At 33.4% G+C, this 22,704-nt stretch overlaps 1 protein-coding gene and 1 long non-coding RNA gene across 6 annotated transcripts in view; one reads left to right on the forward strand and one right to left on the reverse strand.

Annotated features, from left to right (window-relative positions):
- Nucleotides 1–2,119: 2,119 nt before the first annotated feature.
- LOC132562247 (uncharacterized) lies at nt 2,120–8,563 on the forward strand. 3 transcript variants are annotated; one of them, XR_009554748.1, is made up of 7 exons: nt 2,120–2,262; nt 3,093–3,117; nt 4,624–4,726; nt 5,544–5,597; nt 5,990–6,064; nt 6,642–6,739; nt 7,732–8,563. It is a non-coding gene; the product is annotated as an uncharacterized LOC132562247 (long non-coding RNA). The 3 variants fall into 3 exon arrangements; XR_009554749.1 differs by having other exon boundaries at nt 4,624–4,709; XR_009554747.1 differs by lacking the exon at nt 4,624–4,726.
- Nucleotides 8,564–9,858: 1,295 nt separating this feature from the next.
- Nucleotides 9,859–22,704, reverse strand: part of LOC132562258 (estrogen-related receptor gamma-like) — an 89,756-nt gene continuing 76,910 nt past the window's right edge. For all 3 annotated transcript variants that reach the window (XM_060226998.1, XM_060226996.1, XM_060226997.1), the window contains 4 exons: nt 20,286–20,402; nt 19,899–20,075; nt 18,648–18,920; nt 9,859–17,499 (listed from right to left, as the gene is read on the reverse strand). In XM_060226998.1, coding sequence (XP_060082981.1) covers nt 17,258–17,499; nt 18,648–18,920; nt 19,899–20,075; nt 20,286–20,402 — 809 coding nt within the window. In that variant the 3' untranslated portion in view covers nt 9,859–17,257. The remainder of the gene's footprint in view (nt 17,500–18,647; nt 18,921–19,898; nt 20,076–20,285; nt 20,403–22,704) is intronic.

Consider the following 22,704-nt stretch of genomic DNA (forward strand, 5'->3'; position numbering starts at 1 on the left):
ACGGACTTATATACACATTATACACGTCCGTGGTTGTACATCTAAGTAAGTATTGAGTGACATTTTCCAGTTCCTCTCAAAATGACCACATCAAGTATATCGTGTCTATATATTCTTATTTTCCCAGTGGTTCTGTCCAAAGTTCCAATATTTCCGAAGTAAATTAGTTGTATATGATTTTCATGACCTGTGTTGATGTTCAATAAAAAAAATGGCTATTTTCCGTATTTCTTACACTCTCATCTCGAACTATACTTTATAAGAGTTTTCCTGGTGCAAATATTAATTAAACTTTTTTTGTATTTAGTTTTCTTCTTTTAAAAATTGATGTTGCACATTTGACATTTTCTAGTCATGGTGTATTTTCCGTCGCTGGTCCTGAATATGATATTTAATGGTTCAGCGATTTTTTTTTTCATTGGTTTCTGTATCTAGATTATAGTTTTGGATAAAAAGACGTCGGTACGTATTTCTAGTGAGTGCCCCGACCAAGAATTGAAACTGAGCCTCCGGCGTAATTGCTATATTTAATGTAATTGACAGAGGCCATATTCATCACTATATTGTATGGACAGGACACACCGGCCAACTTCCTATGTGATACAAGGAAAAGATGATCCGTCAATCTGATAACCAAAACTAGTCACCATTTCTCTTGAAAACATTGTTAAATGATGCCTGATAGAGCAGCGCTATTTTTCAATGGAAAACTAAATAGGACATAAGTAGAAAGATAGGCTTATTACGGATAAGCATGCTTAATCATAGCCGGAACAATGGCGAGGGTACAATTTGCGTACACACCGTTTTACTTACAAGTTCGTTCCGGTCCCAAACCAGTCCGTCCTTAGTCGTTCTGGCCCAAAGTCGATCCGACACCCTAGTCGACAGGTCACCAACATAGTAATAGTCAATATTGGTATACTTTGCGTCTTATGAATAATGATTAAATGCGTAATCTAATTAATTGTATTTTATGCATAAATAGTTATCTTTCATCCATGGTAAAAACAAAATAGAAAATAGCAACCATAAGGGCTAATCATAATTTTCTTTTCGTCATAAAAAAAACCCAACAAAAACAAAAAAAAAAAAAAAAAAAAAAAAAGGAAACCCACATCTTCTTAATTGTTAAGCCATAGTTTCATCATCATCATCATCATCATCATCATCATCATCATCATCATCATCATCATCATCACTCACTCACTCACTCACTCACTCACTGAATAAATAAATAAATGAATAAATATGTGGGTAGGTAGGTACTAAGTCACTCAACCATTCCTACTACAATTGCAGTGTCACCAATCACAGTGTATATTACACAAGATCATGTCAACTATGCAATTACAATAATCAGTGAGTAAGAACAGCTATAGGATATTGTATTTTAAGTAGTAAGGCCAGAGACGTATATATGTGATATATACGTCTCTGGTAAGGCATACTTAAAGTCTTTACTTATTGAGTACTTATACATAAATAGATACACCACGTACTTAAAATGCTAACATCAACAGGAAATTGAATGTAATTTTGATTGTAAATGGATAAGTATGTTTAAGAAAAACTCACCAGGGAGTTTAAAATTTTAGATGTACACATATCTATTACCGTCTGCTTGTTATTAAGTAAGTATTTCTATAATAATAAAATATATACATGTGTAACATATTAACAAAATATCCGTAGCGAATACTGAACATTTGATGTGGATGTATCTTGGCTATATGCCATCTAAACTCCAATTCAAGCCATCTGAACATTCTTAATCGAAATATCCTTATTTATCAATTATCATTCTATTGTTGTAATTGTTAAGTAATGGAATACATGTATCATGATTCCTTTATCATATTTTCTCGAGATTCCAACAATAAGCATTCATTCAATATGTGTTCGAAACGAGTCGCCAGAAGCCACCCATCTCTAATAACACAGGGTAGGACAAAGTCTACCGTAGAGTGTCATCATAGCAATTTTACGTCTTCAAGTAAACAATGAAGACAATACGAGTGAGTGTAAACAAGTTTTATTGAGAAAAATAGGGGACCGGAACGACTAAGAAAACGGGGCTGGATCGAGTAGAGGTCGGAACTACGAAGGTCGGGTCGATTACAGACGTATATACGTGCGGGAAGATCTGTATTCTCTCAGAGGTTGTTTAACAGTGAGCGTAGGCCAATTCCTCAATATTAACGGGTCATTTGTGCCTCGAAGACTGATCAGCATGGTCGTAAATATTCACGTGGAATATTGGTAGGTTTGCGAATTCGTAATGTTATTGAGTCTTTCTTTTCCAGTATCTTGAAACTTTGGGTGTAACAGTATAGAATTTCAGGTGATTCAGGTAAAAGACATACCATACATAGTTGTGAGATCGAAGTCTGCCTGACTTACACTAACACATTACTAGATCTATGCAAAATGTGTAAAATCTACTAGCGATCAATAGTAGGCAAATGGATTTTCAAAATCTTCTTTTGCCTTAGACATATTCAAGATTTTCAGACGTTCATTGATTTTTTTAAAATAATACTGAAAGCAATTTGCTCATAAGGCAGAAATTTGTAAATCAGTACACCAAGAGATTAAAGTGAACTTGAATGTTGAATTTTGTGCCTGTAGCAATTTATCAATAAGTATTCCTCATGCAATCATGGGTTTGTTTTTCTTCTTCGGGCCAAAAGGAATGCTGCCTGTTTTATCGAGATGGAAGAATAACTTGTTGTCCATCAGCCTAATGTGACAGGTTTCTGAAACTTTGGGAAAAAAAATCCAGATTTTGATGGGAAAAGCTGATGGCGCTTTCATCAGCATGATGAGTCAATACTAATTTTCATATTACAATGTATTAACATATACAAAAAAACAGAATAAGGCCTAATAAACATCCTTGAAGGAGGGATTTAACCCTCATGTTTGTCTCCCCTACTTTATCTTTTAAGTATATCAGATGTCTTGCTGCTTTTGGTATTTTTACACATCAGTTTATTTCAGATAAACTATTTATTGGTTACATATCTGTTTCTAACCTTTGCTTATCATTAATTATATTCATTGATTAATGCTGTCTCTACATATTTCAGTGGCGCATGAGGATATGTCTCCAAAGTAAGTATCTCATCTGTAGTTGTAAATAGATATTTTAAATCTAGACGATCAATCAGCTTTACTTTAGTACGAATCGCATGAAGTCTTGTAATCATTGAATTCCAACTCTTCTGATCTCAATGTACAAATCTATTTAGAAAGCTAGCCATTTTACTGTTTATATTGGCACAGCATTCCTTTTATTTAAGATCAATATTTGTGGATATAAAGAGCTTCCAGTTTGCTAAGAGCAGTAGAGAAATGACATGTCATACCATGGTAGTAGTGAAATGACATGTCATTCCAAGACAGTAGAGAAATGACACATCTTTTCATGGCTATGGTGAAACAACATGTCACTATGGTCATAGAGAAATGTTGTGTCATTCCATGGAAACAGAACTGAAATATCATTCCATGGCAGCAAAGAAATAACACATCGTTTCATGGCTGTACAGAGATGACATTTCTTTTCATGGTTGTAGAGAGATGGCCTGTTCTTTGTTGGCAGTAGAGAAGATGATGTTATTCAGAGTAGTCACTTGGAGTTTTGAAGATGTTTATATTTACATTGAGAATTGCATGTTGTTTTTTCTTTTCATATCTTGAGAATAACAGTAACAGATATCAAGCTAATCTGTTGGATTTATCAGTTTCAATATGTAAACAAGTTTGATAAGAACAGTAGGAGATGGTTGTTGATTTTAATTAGGTATATATTGATATGTCAGTCCATCATTGTGAAACATTAATTATCCTTATTTGGTATACATGCAATCTTATTAATAGTAACTCTTGAAATAAGTCCATGAGTACTCCAGATCTAGATTATATAATCAACAGATGTTACACTGTAATCATAATTTATGAAGTATCTATCTTGTATATAGATACAACCTGCATAAATCAATACTAAAACAGTTGTGGATGATAATGAGGAAATGTCTGTTTTGCCTAAACATTTTGTATTTAACAGCTGTACATTAATGTAATGCTCCATGCAACTTTTCAACATCCAGTCCATTTTAACCTCTGTTTGCTCCTTTCCCATAAGTTTGTACTGTGTATTTATTTTGAGATTTTTTGTGGGTTAAGATCCATCCCTATTTGAACACTCCCTTGTCATGATGATAGGATTGACTACCTTTGTGGTTACAGCTGGAAGACTACATGTGATAAAAATCTACCCATACTTAACCTTAATAGATTTGAATATCTAACACCTTGTTGCTTAGTATGTGTACATTGGTAACCTGTCTGATTATCGTATACATCCAGCAGTAAGCCAGTGTCTGCTAATAAGCCCATCTATATGTTCATTATTCTAAAACCAATACAGTCTGGAGGGGACTATAGTTTTGTGTTGTGTGTTTCCGTCCTGCCATCCTTCCAATACCTTGTCCAGCCCCTATCTACATAACTTATCACAGGTATTTAATGTTTAATATTTGGGATATATGATCCTCTTGGTGAGACAGAGTGTTGCATTTCAAAAGTAGGTCACTCTGACATATGTTTTAACTTTAGACCTACATCAAAGAAGAAGCAGCTTGTCTAAGTCTTGTCTTCTGCACAACTAGTCAACTTAATACTTAAGATACTGGTTCACCTTGGTAAGGCAGTGTGTCAGGTAGGGACTAATTTGTCAAAATTATATTTTTGTGCTGAAAATATTCTACAGGATCAAAATTAATTGTTGTGTACATTTCTTCTTGACCTAATAATCATACTTTGGTGTATATCATACAATGAATCTTTGAAATTGCTGTCATTTACATAATGATGGTACAAATGAGGACATTTAGTCTAAAATATCTATATCAGTCATAATCATCTTTGAATGAAATTACATACTAGTATGTATTGTATAGTCATAATAAACTTTCAATTTTCTGGAGATCTCCCTCAATTTTCAGTTTTCTTTTTGAAATTTTTTTGGCATTATTCCAATGACATGAAACAAACAATTAGAAAACAGCATTTTGATCCAACTATTTTAGTTTTCTTCAGCATTTTGATTTTGTCTAAAGATCTCCCTCAATTTCCACCTGATTTCTCTTATGAGACAGCTATTGTTTCTACACTATACATTTTTGCATTAAATGGGGTTGTACATGTACATTATGAATGTACTTTGATGTGAAGAATATGGATGTTTTTAGCCATACACATTTAAAGAACAAACAATGTGTAATCTTGGCATTTCCTTAGATAAAGCCATAGCGCTACAGTTTATTACAGGGAAACATTAGCCCCAGATCTATCCACAGGAACATCTAAAAATAGAATTAAAATAAGATTTTTTTGTTTTTTTTTTTTATTTTTTCAAATCTTATGAATATTTTTACCTACATTACCAACTTTAAGTGAAGAAATATTTGATACATAATCTGTGAAAAAGTTTGAAAAAAATGGTGTGGATACAATTTTATCATGCTTTTTTTCAGTTCGAGAAGCTGAAGAGACAGCTGAAGAACGAATTTGGAGACAACCTCCAATGGGTAAATTAATTTTATATACAGTAATATCTGTGAAGTATGTGATAAACAATGTATAAGACCCAACTTGCAAGTTTAAACTACTGTATAAAAGAAATACAGTATAGTACTACAATAAAATGTAATAGGTCAGAATTTCAAGAGTTCCCGATTTAGTTTTTTACTACAAGTAGAATTACCATTTACATTTTAATAAAACTAAAAGTTTTGTAAACAGAAGTTGATCATTGATGAAATTAAGTATTAATTTCACTTTTTGAATCTCTCAAACTTTTTATAAATTTCAATGGTGCTATAGATAATAATTGTCTGAAAATTTATGAAATATAGGGTTATGAAGAAATATTCTCTTTCTTTCAAACCGACAGAGTAATGCATTTACTGTTATGTTTCAGAGCCACTATGCCACACCTGGTATTACAGGAAACTTTGAAGTTTCTGTTAACAATGAAATTATCCATAGCAAGAAGGTACATATCTCTGCTTTAATCATCATGTTTTGATATCTTGACTGAAGCAACTATATGCATTGTCAGAACTTCCCATTCCTGTACAACTTCAGGTTGAATTTGCTGAAGTTCTAGTCTGTGAATATTAGTTTCATACTTGCATGGTTTTGAGAAGAAGATATGGATCAGTGTTTTTTCATTGTCTATGTTTTCAGATTATGATCATGAGTCAAGGTGTTGTCTTATGTCAAGGTGGTCAGGATTTAATTAGAATAATAGAAATTTGAAATATTACTAAGTCTAGAAGTTGATTTAAGTCATTCAGGCCCTCTGCCTTGAATATTACTAGTCCATGGATAATTTCCCAAGTCCAGTGATAATTGATGCTATGTTAAGATATATATATATAGATGTGTTAAGATTTTGTATTTACCTGCAAATATATAAAATAATGATTTGGTTAATACAAAAGTTTCGTAATTTCACTACCACATAAATATGGTAAAATCTGTTATTTACCTGTAAAGATATGAAATGATGTTTATAGAATATGTTCTGCAATCTCACTACCATTACATAAAACATCAATATCCCACAGAATGGTGAAGGGTACGTTGACAACGATGCCAAACTTGCCAAGATTGTGAATGCTGTGATAGCAGCATCTTGATAAGGGACCACAGATCAAGGATCACAGTAAGTTTTAATTTATCCGACATCCACATGTTAATATGACTAAATATTGATCAAGAATATTATATCTTACAGACCAAATAGTGGGACCCTTTTATTTTCTGTAGATGTACAGCACTTTTTCAGTATTTCCATTAAATGTGATCATACTTCAGTTATGAATAGGTTGTCTTTAATATTGTGTCAATTGTTAGGCAAGAAAGTTTAAAATTATTTTTTTCAAACATGGGTATGGACATGATTCTAATGTTCAGTAGCATAGCATCATTCAGCATTTATTCAAATTTAGACAAAAATAGGTATTTACATTTAGTGTTGTTTGATTTGTCTCCAAACTTTCATCAAGTATTCCAAGGACGTAAAAAGCACCTGATCATGCACTGAAGTTTTTTAAAAAAAATTTTGAAGATAGTGTAATAAATACCCATCTTTTGTCATGCTCTTTGAGATTTTGTCAAATTTCAAGACTAGTCCCCCTTTTTATGGAAAACTATCAACAATTCTTATTTGCCTTACTGGGAACAGTTTTTCTGTGATCATTTCCTTATCCAGCCTTAGTCAGATAGATTTTAAGAGTTGTTCCCCTTCTTTTGTAGGTTTTTAATGGCATGTGGATTAATTGTCTAATATTTCATATCCCATTAAGATTAGGTTTCACAATTCTGAACTTTTGATATGGTAAGAAATGTTTTATTATAATGATAGTTTTCATCCTCTCCATCCCTATAGTGTTTAGCTCTGTTTCACTGTCAGCAATTGTTGTTTGGCTCCTTTTCCATGTGCATTTAAGAAGATAATCCTAATATTTGTTGGTAGTTCTGATTGAGCTTGCTATTTTAACAATCTTAAGCCTTCAACACTTAAGCTTGTTTCCTTATATGTAAAACTGAAAGTGTTGGAAAATATGTGGCACAAATATCTTCAGTTTGTGCAAGGGATAGTTAAAATATGATCACTTTTATTTTGAAAGCATAAAATATTTTTTATCATTTCAGATGAATAACTTGGAGGAATTAGGAGGTGGTACTTATAATGATGGCACAAGATTAAAATACTCCTGTCTTGTACCTGATGAACTTTAGTGTAACCTTGTAATGACCTCTGACTTGGTTTGCTGTGACCCTGGATCAGTGGCAATTTGTTACAAAACCTTGTACATTAAGTTTTATGATATGGGTTGTCTTATTTTAAAAAAAACACGGTTGTCAGTATTTACACTAAATTTGAGGTACATGAACTTTGTAATAGAAAATAAAATTACTGTAAGATGTGGGAGAAAAAAAAAATTTGCCTTTAGAAATAAAGTTACTTAAGTTTTATATACTCCCGAGGTGAAGGTTCTGAATGTCTAAAAATAGTGTTCAATTCACCCACCTCTTCAATTGTGAAACTAAAACCAGAACAAACTTATCATTTTATCAGATACATGGGTATGGTGTGATTTTATAGAATCTTCTGTTTTCTTCAACATTGATCAAACGATGTACTAGCATATTGAAAATTACCATGAACTAATCATGTTTGTTAAAATAAGAATTATATACTTATTCGATCTAATTCTATGAATATCTAAATGATTCACACTTGTTATATGTTTATTATGCATTAACATTGAGATAGGGTATTTTGTTTACGATAATGCTTTACATTCCCATAGATGAATTCCTGTACGTTTGCACAAAAATACCAGTGATGGTAGTATTTACAGTTGTAAACACATGAGATTAGCTACATCATTCAAGTTTACTTAAGTTTCTACACTCCATCTGTTCTGTATTATTTGAAGATTTGTTTTGTCAACCATAATAAATCATTTTACATACCAAATCTTCTGAATGTGTTATTTGTTGATGGTAATGATTTTGATGAGATTTGAAATGTAATTTTTAGCGTTGAAGGACCAAGGTGAGCTAATGCATTACTGTTGGGTCTGTCTTTTAACAATTTCTTTAAAAATATTACTATTCATGAACTATTGAACAGATTTTGATCCAAATTCGGTCAGAAGCACTTTTGAGAAAAGAGGGACACAACTTTGTATACCAGTAAATGGTTGTGTTATTTGTTGATGGTCGTGTTTTTGATGAGATATGAAATTAAGTTTTAGCTTTGAGGATAAAAGTCAGCTCATGCTGTACCATTGTGCCCATCTCTTCACAATTTATTTAACTCGCAGATTTTGCAGAAATTTGGTCAGAAACACCCTTGGCAGGAAAGGACTGAAATTTTATCTTGCCTGGTCCAAGCATGTTTATTTCATACCATGTCTGTCAGAGAACTCAGGTTTGTTTAAATGGTTGTCTGAGCTTGTTTCAAACCATTAGAATTTCTTTTCCTTTGGTATGGATAAAAAAAAAAATCAAACAAGGCCAGGCAGGTGAAAGTGGTGCATAGGGCCTTTTGTTTCAACATGTGAGGTGTACAGTATGTCGTTCAAAACAGTGAGGTGTCGTTGGATCCTAAAACACGATATACCAGTAGGATTTCCTTCAACATTTTGTCCAGAAAGATGGTAATATTTACTGCAATGACAATTATGGCCACTACTAGGTGGTGAAAATGGACTGGATTTACATCACCTCAATTGAATTTTATCAATAGATGACCCTGTAGAGTCTGCTTGTAAAACTTAATGCAAGCTTATGCTCTTGAATTCATCAAACATGAGGCTTTAAGGTTGTTGGTTGGCTGGCTTTATGTGGAGTCTGTTTGTAAAACTTTAGCAAGCTTATGCTCTTAAAACTGTCCAACATGAGGCTTTGTTAAGGTTGTTGGTTGGCTGGCTTTATGTGGAGTCTGTTTGTAAAACTTTAGCAAGCTTATGCTCTTAAAACTGTCCAACATGAGGCTTTAAGGTTGTTGGTTGGCTGGCTTTATGTGGAGTCTGTTTGTAAAACTTTAGCAAGCTTATGCTCTTAAAACTGTCCAACATGAGGCTTTAAGGTTGTTGGTTGGCTGGCTTTATGTGGAGTCTGTTTGTAAAACTTTAGCAAGCTTATGCTCTTAAAACTGTCCAACATGAGGCTTTGTTAAGGTTGTTGGTTGAGTGGCTTTTTGCCCAAGTACCTTAGATATGAATGTTGTACAATAAATGCATCATACACAAAAGAACAAAACTCGTGTGAACTTGAAAGCTGTTTTATTTCAGAACGATTCACATGAAATGCATGTGAAACCAAACAAAATCCAGGAAAAGAAAAGTAAAATTTTTGACATAATATACGTAGTAAACTAGATAAATAATTTTCTTCTTCTGAGGAAATTGATGATAAAGAAATGCACACAATATTGATAATGCAACAATCTGATTCCAAACTCATGCAATGTTACTGCAGAAACTCTAGATAGGTACTAGATATGTACACTAGTCTCACCATATCACACATCACTACAGGGCTGAGCAGTGGTGGGGACCCCGAGACAGCCAGGGAGCATCTCTACATTCAAACAGAACACACTGTAATGCTGCCTTCGTTAACCATACGGTGGATATGCTAGATTGGAAAGAAATAAAGGGGTCAAGTGAAGGGGTAAGGGTGCTGGCAAAGTCCCAGCGGCCCCCACCACTCACAATGATGATAATGGTGACAATGATGATGGTGTGTTGGTGGTATGGTAACATGGAATCTACAGCAAAATGCAAATAAATAGTGATTTTGGTGTCAAATGAATAAACTAAAAATAATGATTCTGGTGTAAAATTATCCTGGCAGATAAATATGTAACATTTAAATTTTGTATCCTGTTAACTGTCTTATTTCACATTAAGACTTGATGCACATTGATAGTGAAACTTAAGTCTTTTGTGAAAAACACAAGTTACATATGGCGGAATAAACCAAAAAATTGAGTTTTTGGTGTCAAAAATGAGTTATCATGATCATTTTTGTATATAGATATATATATAAATGAATATTTGAGGGATAGAAAAGTATATATAATTTACAAAAAAATAAAAGTTTTTGTAATCTAAAACTTTATAAGCATGCACTGCTTCTCTGGTTGTTGGCTTCAAAGAAGAAAAAAGTAAAATGTTAAAACACAACTCTAGCTGTATGATATATGAAGTTAATACATTATTGTCAATAGTTTAGGATGCTTTTTTTATGGGAACATACAAGTGACATTGGGATGACTGTCTACTGGTAGCATGTTTACCAACAGGACAACACAGCCAGTGCACTGGAACTATATACCTCCGAAAAGTCAAAGTTTTAGTATTTAACATAATACTGATTTTGGAGTTACAAATCAAATTTTCCTAAACCACAAGAAACCTAACTTCCTGGGCAGTTCAAAGCTTCATTGTTAATGCTTTACTTTCTTCTGAAAAATGTTGAATGCAAAACTAAGGAAATATTTATTCATTTAAAGTTAAAACATAACAAATAATCAGATTTTCTCTGTCAAAAATTCAATTTTTAGTATTGGAATTTGGATAACCATGACTAAACTAGTTATTATCAAACAATATTTGCTGATATCCATACAAGCTATGTTCAAAAAGACTTAAAAAGTTGCCCTGCCAAGTTCATTTACATAAAGTTCAAACTATGTGCTGACCTCCCAATTCTTCTCTACAGTGACTTGTTCTATACAGTTTGATGGTCAGATGTAAAACATGACACAATGCTATTTTGTTTTTCATGATTTAAGATGGCTTCAGGTTGATGTGTGGTACCCTGGCATTGCTGGATTATACTAAATGGATTTCTGCCCGTAAAGCTTTGGTACCGATATACAAAAAACTATTACAATTCCACTTTTACAGATGTATACATGATCTATAATTATCTGTAAAAATGCTATCAGAATTGTGTCATAATTTCCATTGAAAATAAATACTGACCCCCAATATGGCATCATCAAATGGCAGATTGTATGATAAGATTGGTGTCATAAAATCCAAGCATGTACTTACATTAACACTGATTTCTCCCATATATAATACTGATATCTCACAAAGTGTCCAAATCAACATGCAATTACAACAAAGGATAAAAACTAGATTACTGTGCGATTCCTAAAGGCATGGTTCAGCTAAGAATTGGATAATTGTTATTCCTTAAGGAAAATTTGGTTATCAGTATCATGTTCACGGAAAGTAAGAGATTCTTTTGAATGGATCACATGTATAGAAACTACAAAACTTTCAGATTCCAAGCTACGTAAAACTGACCTGTCATAAAAGTATAGTGTATTATAGAATCTTAAGTCACATTTCCATTTCAGGGGAAAAAACATGACTGATTGTAAATGTTTATTTTGCGTAAATTCAAGGGGTTTTTTTCGTTTCTTTTTTTGAGGGGGGAGGGTGGGGGGGGCAATATGTTGCAAGAACCATAGAAATGATTTGTAGATAACAGTTATATACCTCTAGCATCAGCATTCGGAAAATCTCATACTTTTGGTCAATTTTGGATGTAATACATGTAATGATGCCTTTGGGCTGCCTATGGGAGATAACCATGTGATACTTTGTATGATGTGACCTATTTTGGCAGTATAACATAGCTTATACAAATGTTGGTGACTTGGCAAGACACACAAGGCTATAAAATGGCTAAGGAATGTAGTCAACACATTGTTTCTACACTAAATGCAATACCAAAAGAACCTGTTGTCAAAAAGAACTATTACAGAAACAAAATATACTCAAAATATAGTTATAAAAATCAGGACAAGCAGGATGAACGAAATTTAAGACTTGTGTAATATACACAGTATGATTTGCAACCAACAAGACGGCTGTGTGGAAATAATATTGAGCTAAAATTACTATTGAATAAATTATCAATCTGTGAATAAAAATGAGTTTGATAAAATATTACAACTCACAATAAATTAAGGGAGACAATTACTACAGCACTGCAACTAGCCAGGGTAGAAATGATACAATGTCATTAGCCCAGAAAGTACATATGACACATTAGTGTATAATTCATTTCTCTATGATAAATAACATAATGTTACAATGATTGTTTGAGAGAGAAAAAAATTGTGTTAATTACAAATAAAATTATCTTTCCAGCATTTTCAAATCTGTTCATATTTAAATTAGACAAAAATAAATTTAACAACACTCTTCAATTAAATAAAGAAAATTCTTCAAAAATATTGCATACAGATTAATTTATTTCGGAAGTTGTACATTCCAGTACGACTGCACACTAACAAACTTAACAAACCTGCTTCAGATTAAATTGGTTTTCAACAATAAAGAATAAAACTCATTCAGCATTGCTAGTTGCCTAACACTTGGCATCGAATCACCTCCATCATTCTTGCATAATGTTTTTCTTTTAATGATTTGAAATTTTTTCAATTATTTGAAACATCTTTTTTAAAATAAAAAACTTTTTTCCAGGCCTTAACAAATCTTGAAGCAATAAATGATCTGTTTGACATCTTATGTAACACGTTTTGAAACTCATTTAACTGTATTCTGTTGATATGATACATATCTTACACTTTGTTAAAAAATATTGTTCACAATGTAATAAGTTAGGAAATAAGACTTAGGAGAAAAAAAATCAACACACACTGAGGAAAATGAAAACAAAACCAGAATTCTACAATATTTAATTTAGCACTCTTTGTATGGGTTTGGTTGTACCATCCTTCTTGGTGATCAAATGGGAATTATTGTAAACTTTCATTTCCAAGCAAGAAGTGAAAAATTTAGTAACAATTCTTAAGTTAATCACATAAAGGAGAACTCCCTGTGTGAAAGCAATCAGTGTTATCAGTCACATATTTCTAGGTTACAGAACATATGATTGTATAGATATATACCACAAACTCTATATACAAACTTGTACCTAAATGTGATTACATTCACATCAATTTCATAACAAATATTCAATAACAATCTTTTTTTCTAATATTTTTTTTATAACTTTTTTGTTTTTCTGTCTAAAAATAACACACTTCAACATAGTTAACAAGTAAAAAATAATGTACAAAAGTTTTTGAACAGATTTGCACATATATATATAACTGCATGTTTTCTTTCCAATATATTTCTAACTAGGCTGTGTACCTGAACTGAATTTCTTTAAATACAACAACAGAATGTACTGCAACTGAAAATGCACTGGATACATATTTAACATATGTATAACAGATGCTTCTTTTGAAGATAGGGTGGAACATTTGTTGTATTTATGAATTTTAACTATATCAAAAATGAATTACAAACACTCTTTCCATAAATAATCTCAAACATAACTTGTATTACTGACCATATTCGATGGAATCATGTTTAAAATTCTATCCTACAGGTCATATGATGGGGCCGAGACCAAGTCCGTCTTTACGTAAGGAGGTCAAAGTTGTCTTCTATGTCAACAGTCGGGAAAGTTGTAGATTAGACGAAGATTTAAATGCAGTTGATCATTCTGACTAGCATAATAAGACATAGTAATATCATATTATCTGTGATATAACTGTGCAGAATCTGTTCAGAAAATAGTTGCACAAAACAAATGATGAATGAGTTGATACCTGTAAATGGTGAAAGACAACTACAATACCTGACTAACTCATCATCGTCAATAATAGTGGTGTCTACCTGCATACAGGTCCACCAATATGTACATGCTACACAAGGAATGATAATGGCCATCTCACAGACAGGGAGGAATACATATAGGGTCTGGATGAGCAATGGACATGCAAAGGTGGGCGGAGCTCATTGTGTACAAGACTGCATAATGTATGGAGAAAGACACCATTCATACAGTTATTTACACCACTCATTACAGCCTTGTCACACTCATACATGATTAGTCTACTGCTACACTGTTTTATCATTCTTGCAATCTCTAATTCAAGCTCTCCTAGTATTTACATATATTTCTAATACTACTTATTTACAAGATCATTTGACCAGGTTCTATATTTCAATAATTAGCAGAACCTGATGTGTTTTACACTACAATAACAAATGTGACAAAGGACAGTAACCTCTATTGTCAGACATTTGAGATATGTTTTGATGAAAAGATGTGACAAAGCACAACAAGAAATCTGGACTGGTATCTGGTATGATACTTTAGAGCAGAAGTGAAACACAGGGGTACATCAAGGAGCATCCCATGTCCCCCTGAATCTCACAAAGTCCGTCCATATATTGACTAGAAGGGTAGAAATGGGTGGTACCAACGACTTCATTTGCTAAGTCTGAACTTTACATGTAAAACAAAAGGTAGCTGAATTCACATTTATCAAAGCTCGGACGGCATCGTAACGCATCAATGTTAAGTAGAAGTAAAACAGACATTAGATGTTTATAAGTACCATATCCATGCATGCATATTTGTTTATATTTGGCATCTAATAAACACAGACATTTGAGCAAAGTGCCTTATCTTTTTACACACATTGAACTTGATCCATTGACCTGACACACTAATTTATCCAATTTACCCTCAGAATTTCTCCAAGCTGATGTTTCAAAATTAAGAATTATTGAAACATTTTCTGCATTACTTTGTTTTAATTTTTTTTTTATATTTTTCCCCCTCTTTTTGTGTCTTTTTTTTTTTTTTTTTTAAACATATACATTTTTTCTTACATATCATGCTATAATCATAATAGATTTTGTAACATGTCATCCTCTTATTCCTGGAGGCCATAACAAAGGATATTGATCATGGAAATGCATCTTTCAGACGTGATAATGAAATAATTCATGGAATGACAGTCATATCAGTGCGCTCATTTACTCTAGGCTCCGCCCACCTCTCTTGATGCTGCCATTCAAAACATGTTAACCAATGAGATCTGAGTACACAATACAGACTAAAACAACAAGGATATGGAGAGTACAGTAGAAACCTTTGAGTGTTAATGTACCACACCGCTGATATAACACGACCTACTCTCTGTGTTCTTCCTGGGTATATATATATATAATGTGTATTTTCTATATGACCTGACTGTGTAAATAAAAAATCTGAAATATAGAGTACGATTTTAAACAGACATATAACTGGCTAGCTACTAAATTATCACAGTGTTATACCTTAACCCCAGCCTCTACTATCACTCCTCCCCCTATATATACTGTACAGGCTATGATACAGCTAGCTGTCTATTGCTGACATCACTAATCTGATATGTGTCCTACTTAATACATCTATAGATCTCCTTCATTCATCACAATCAACTCATTTAACATATATATTTCTCTAATTAGTATAATCTTCACCAATATGAAAATTTAATGCAATTTGGTTATTGTATAAATTCAAATATTTCATTATTCTTTGAGATATTTTTTTCTTAAATTAAAGTACTTAAGCAATTTTTAATGAAAATTAAATTCAATCACATTATTTGCCACAAAATACACATTTAGCCTTTAACATTTTTTCAATTTTTTTTAAACCAAGACCTCAGACTTCAGGACCTAGAATTATGTATTATGTGTATAGAGAGTCTAACCAATCTTGAATCACACATGATACTTATACAAAGGGTAACAAGAATGTATTGTATGAACATATATTTACAAAGTTCTGAAGTGACATGGACAATACATCTGTATATTTGATCCTTATGTGATGACTTAATTGAAATACATACAGCGTATTTGAATTTTAGACAGTGAATATATTGTTCTGTCACAATACATCATATAAATGCAAATGTAGTGTTAACCAATCAGATTGCTTGTAAATAAGTTAAGATGGAAGACATTCTTATGATACAATGCAGTACTTGATTGGTCCGTTGTACTAGCGCTGCGAGTGGACGTTAACAATCCTGATATCATGTAGTGCTCGATTGGTCCGTTGTACTAGCGCTGTGAGTGGACGTTAGCATCCATCAGTTGATCAGCCCACACTGGTGGTGATCTACTTGGTGGGCCTGCAAGATTGTACTGGACAGCATGCAGTCTCCATAGTAATACATAGTCCTGTGGTATCTAGGACGTACACATTCCCACTACGTATCTAGGATATTCCTCCAGCATATAACAAACTGGTATTAATGTTTGAGTACTTTCTACCATGGTAAAATTTTCCCATAGATATATCTTTTTCTATATTTATATATATATACATATATATATGTATTCACACATACAAGTCACACATATACTATTTTCCTAAGTCCACATAGTACACTGTGAACATGATGACACAGCATCCTCATGTTTGCAGTGGTTGTCTTCAGTTTTGAAAATGAGACAACTATAAAAAATTTGGCTGCATACATTTGGAATCTAGTATGATCCTTCTAATGTAGACATACTTTTTCTAGCCATCAACATCATTCTCAAAAACTGCGGATCTATATTTTGCATAAACATATCTACATCTCTAACACATAATGTCTACCATCCTAAGACACGAGGAACTGTGATAAGTCTACAGCGGACGTCTGGGTCTTTGACCCATATTTGCCGAAGAGAGCTCCCACAGTTTGTGCTGATCTAGGTCCACACAAGCACATAATAAAAATATCACACGCAGACAAAATCTTTCTTCCTCCTAATTTTGTGGTGATTTATCAAGAATCTGCCTCCAACATTTCTAAGAAAAGCTTGTGCATCATCACTCGTCCATCCTTTTTCACATCAAACCAGTACTGTTTGGCGAGCAGTTTGATGTGTGTTAGTGGGGGCAGGAGAAGGTAGAGATGGCCAAGGCGGCGCAGATTTCCAGCATACCGAGACTTCACATAGTCAATCAGGGCATCTTGGAGTTTGTCCTGAAGGTTGCGTACAGCTTCGCTGTTCTCTATCACGACATCTGTGAACCAAACATAAAACAATTAATTTCCACACATTTCACAAATTGGTACATAAATAAATAGTAGTAGTAAATAGCAATTCTTACAAATATAATGTAGAATTAATCCTTAGTGAAAAAAATTCCCTCTGGCATCTGATACAAGCAATTCAAAGGTTCCCTTAATTTGAAAATATAAGTATCTATTTTTGAAACCAAATTCCCTTAATAAAGAATTTTTTTGTGTAAATTAATGATCATTTCATATTGAACTTCATAAGAAATTTATCTGAAGTATGGCATATGTTGATAAAAGTAATTTTATACACAAATATTTGAATGTATGCAAATTTCACCTTTTGCTTTTAATTATGAAACAAAAAATAACAACTGGGAAAGTTGGTGTCAATCTAGAAATTATTTCCCCATTTAAGAAGAGAGTTTATTTCCTCAAAACTTGAGATTGATTCTGTGAGAATATAAGAGAAGATGCCATGGCGAACAGCAGAATTTCAACATGACAGGGATTTAGGATACCCAATTACCATACCACACAAACTGAAAGTTTGGACAAGACTTCATAAACCAAAGTAATTCAAAATTCATTTCTATGAGATGTATTGTAGATAACTTTCTGAGGATTCTGCCAGTGGAAGGTTGACCTATTCATGATAAGCCTTCTGTTTATTACAATCATCTATATTTCCTGAAATTATCTTTCATAAAATTTTCTCATACTATTTCCAATACCCATAACTAATCATCATCTTTTGTTTTTCTTTCAGTATGCTTCCGCAGCTAATAAGCTAACTGAAGGCTTACTGAGGGCTGCAGAGCTCAATCAAATTCAGATTTAGAACTACCATAAGACTGCAGTAGATGAGTCATTACTGCGTTTCCCTGCATTACAAATAAATATTGCATGTTAGAATCCATACAGTGCACAGTCATGTAATATTGATACAAGTCAATAGATCTATCTCTCCTGCTCCCAGATAATTACAATCTTCAGCACTGCTTAATCACAGCTCAGACAAGACAGTATGAGTATATCTTACCCTGATCAATATCCTTCTTAAAACTTAAGGAATTTAAATGATTCTGATGCCTTTTTGACCTAGTAATTTGAAAACCAATTTGATCTATGACAGCCTTTGATATGTACATACCTATGTTACATAATGTCATGGCTTTCAGAAGGAGATACTCTTCCTTTGTAACTCCCATATTTGTAAATTTTTTGGCGAGTTTGCGGGTGAGGTTATCAAGTTCTGGGCTACACTGGCATTTTTTACACTCATCCACTGTCATTTGTAAATCTTCAGCAAAGCGTATGTAGCCAATGTAAGGACAGGATCTAAACACGAGATTCAGACAGAGTATCTCCAACCAGGAGTGCTGTAGAAGGTTCATCTGGTCACTCAGCGACAAATTGCAGAAACCTGTGTGTAATTATACACAATTAGTGTCTACATACATAGTAATTATGTTATAATTAAAACCAAATCCAAAAACACATCATGCATTTACTTATTACAATCACAGGGAAACAGCTTAATTATATTTTTTTTTACTGGTGACAAAGCAAAAAATCCCAAAACATAATAAACAATAAAACATGTTTTCAAAATGGTAATGGAGTTAAATTACAATGTTCATTTAGGTGAGTGGCATTTTGAAGTCTATCTGCATGTTCTTGTATGCAAAATATTTATGAAAGATAATATTTTACCACCAAACAAGTGAATAGCGCATAGTTTTACCAAATAATGACTAGCACCAGTAAACTCCTATATATAGGTATATATAACGTATTTCTGAGTATATTATCTGTTGTTTTTCTATTTATCTTTTATTAGAAACTCAACTAAGCACAACTTCTGAACATGAACCTCATTAAAAATCTGAGTATTGAGTAGATTTGGTCCCTCAACCTATAGTGTTTACATGTTGAAGTTGATATAATATTGAAAGGCTTCTTCTCAATATTTTGATTTTCATGCAAGATATCATGTAGCTGACAGATAAACACAGGGTTTTGCGAGATACAGGTCGATGAAGATTAAGGGGAAGTTTAACAGTTATCAAAAAGAGATATTTTATTTCCTTTTGCAAATGAAGCTGGACGTGTTTGATGTTCAGATGTAAATCTTATGGTTCCATTGTTGTTTACCTTGTTACATCTGAGGATGTGACATCACTTACTTGGATTGACTAAGATTAACATGGTGGATGTTGTTGATGACGCAGAAGACGCTTAACTGGTATTATTCTCCTAGCATTTTTTCAGGAGTCTCTGTGTAAATCTTTCCTATCTTGTCCTAGCTTTATTTTGAGAATGAATCGTGATTCTGTTGGTATGTGGGTATTTTCTTTCTTGGTTGTCTTTATATGGTACATACAGTCCTAACACTACATACCTGGCACCTGTTTGGCCCAGCTTATAGTAATAACCAATTCTCGGTCAGCTAGATCAGAAAAGGCTGCTATAAAACGCATCTCATCATTGACAAGCTCTGGTTCTGGGTTGGCATATAATTTGTCTAACTGTGATTCAATGTTCAGCAACTGTGTCAAAATCTTGTTTTCATGTTGGACTGTAATGAAAAAATAAGAATGTTACCCAGTTATTATAAATGATATATATCAATACACTTAACACCGTCTATTTAAAGGAAGAAGGAAATAATCACTGACATGACTATACATAATTATAGATAAACAGTTGTAATAATCTGTGACATCATTGGGTTTACTTCAGTTTCTAATTATTTAAAGCTCAATAATTTTATTTACAGGTTACTTACATTCAAAGCATGCTTTTTTCACCATGGGCAGTATGGGTTGTATGAGTGGCTGACTGAGACTGTCCAAGCTTCTCTTGTATTTTTGTCTCCCACCGCGCACTCTGTCGAGACGCACACCTGTAATATCAAACACACAATGTTATTTTCATATTTTGAAAAGCCTGTGTTTTATGTAATGTCAGAACTGTTTCTTATTCTTTGTACAACTGTCTTGCATAGATAGCCAAATTAAATCAAGGAAGCCAAAATTCCTATTTTTTTTAATGAGAGTTGTCTCCCTTGTACTAGATTACGTTGTTCTCTGTCTCCCTTGTACTAGATTACGTTGTTCTCTAACTAGATCAAAACAGCTAGTGTGTCAGGAATGCAGGCACAGACATTAAAATCTGGCATATTTCCTGGGCCGATTGTTTGTGGTGGAAGAATGGGTTGTTGACAAGTAGAGATGGTTGTTATCAAATGTCAGTGAGGTAAACAACAAAGATCCTGGTTATTTTATTACCACTGAAAATACACACCACCTATACAATTATTACATATATATGGATGTCTTTATGGATGATTTACGACTGAGTATATCAATAACAATGCTTTGCATTAATTTTGTAAACAAATTAAAAGTCCCAATGCAAACCGATATGTCTTTGTCTATTTTGTAACACCTGCCTATTGAATGTGATATGACCAGTCTGGGCAGGTGAGCTGTTTAACAACATAATCCTATTAAGAAGGATGGAGGCTGCCTAACCTTTTCCCAGCATCATTATTTACCATTACATCAAAGGCAAATCAATACACCATCATTCCATAACACTTTTTACCAGACAGTGGGGTTATCAGCTACATGGTGTTCCATCTGATTTTGCTTCCAAATCATGGAACCTGCATTGGGATGACCTATAGCATTAAACAGGCAGTGGAAGGTTCGTGGCTGCCCCAGTGTGTGCAGCCAATGCAGAATTGACAGGAACTCACCAAACTTATCTAAAATCACCGACAGGCAGACAGATCATCTGACAAATGTGTCTACTCTGATCACAGCAGAGGGACACCCTTTTGTATAAAAAACAGCAAATTTTATTCTATTATTTCTCTACAAAACATTTACAAAATGATTGAAAGCCATTTGCACCATATTGTGTCTGGATTTTATATGGAGTGGCTTGCTTGGCTCGATATTCCTTAATCCCAAAGCAACATCAACATACGTGGTAGTTAGTACCTTTAGATTAACAACAACATGGCAACCGAGTAGAAAACTTCAAATTGATAATGGAATCATACACAAGACCAACCAAAGTTCTTGTCTCAAATGATTAAGGGCTGTGAGTGCCACTGTTTTCCTGGTGTAAACATTACTAAAGTGTTGTTTAACCTCTAAATCATTTGTGTTCTTTATGTAAAAAGGACGTGACTGCATTCAGAAAACAAACAACTATTATCTATTCACTGCAGATATTACACATCCCGGAGACTCTCTTTCTACCTCACTATCTCTTCATCTTGTCAAAATCTTTGCTAGGCTGATCTGAAGAGCTGCAAGGTTGTTCTGGTGGAGAGGTTTTTTTTATTTCACCTAATATTTTTTTTATTTGTGCTGCATTGTCTTCGTGGGGTTTTCTGGAGTGGATATCATTGCTGAATATTCTGCTGAGCATATGTCATTTTGGGTTTTTCTGCTGGGAATGTCATCATCAGAATTTCTGCAGAGAATGTCATTGTGATGATTTCTAGAGAGTATGTCATTGCATGGATTTCTGGGAAGCTTTTCTTTTCACTGTTTAATCGAGCTTATCTTTACAGTTTTCTTTTGTATCCTTACAACACTGTACATACAAAAAAGAATGAAAGCATCCCAGTTGGGTGCAGGGTGTTTTTACCAGAGAATAACCTCTATCATCAACTGCTTACTACATTGTGTAATGTTGACATATTACAAGCTAAAAGCAGGTAGTGCTACACTTGAAGTGTTGTTGGGTCAGATTGGTTAACCAGACAAGGTTCATTTATACTGATACAAATCACAGCTGTTATCACCTTAATCATCACCAGTATCTTTCCTCACAAAACCAGTGACAAAGAACCTTTAAGACCAGAGAAAAATTATGAATAAATTATGGAGTCTCAAGGAATTATACTGTTAAGTTTTGCCATTCTGTTGTAAGCGATATGCACACTGGTGAGATAATCAATTTATAAAGGGAAAATTCCAGACATTTCAAAGATGTAGAGAATGGCCTGGAAGGTTTTTTTAAAACAGTTTTTAACAAAACAAACATCGCAGACATTAATGGACAGCTATCCACCACAGGCTATATACACCTGGCACCAAAACAAACTGTCAGATAATCCACAATCTGCAACAGATCAAATACGTACAGAAAATCTATGATTTGCTACTGTGCAAACAGTGACACTA

Source organism: Ylistrum balloti, unplaced genomic scaffold (genome assembly GCF_031769215.1).
Source record: "Ylistrum balloti isolate Yb309-2 unplaced genomic scaffold, AGI_CSIRO_Ybal_v1 Utg371384, whole genome shotgun sequence".
Taxonomy (NCBI): domain Eukaryota; kingdom Metazoa; phylum Mollusca; class Bivalvia; order Pectinida; family Pectinidae; genus Ylistrum; species Ylistrum balloti.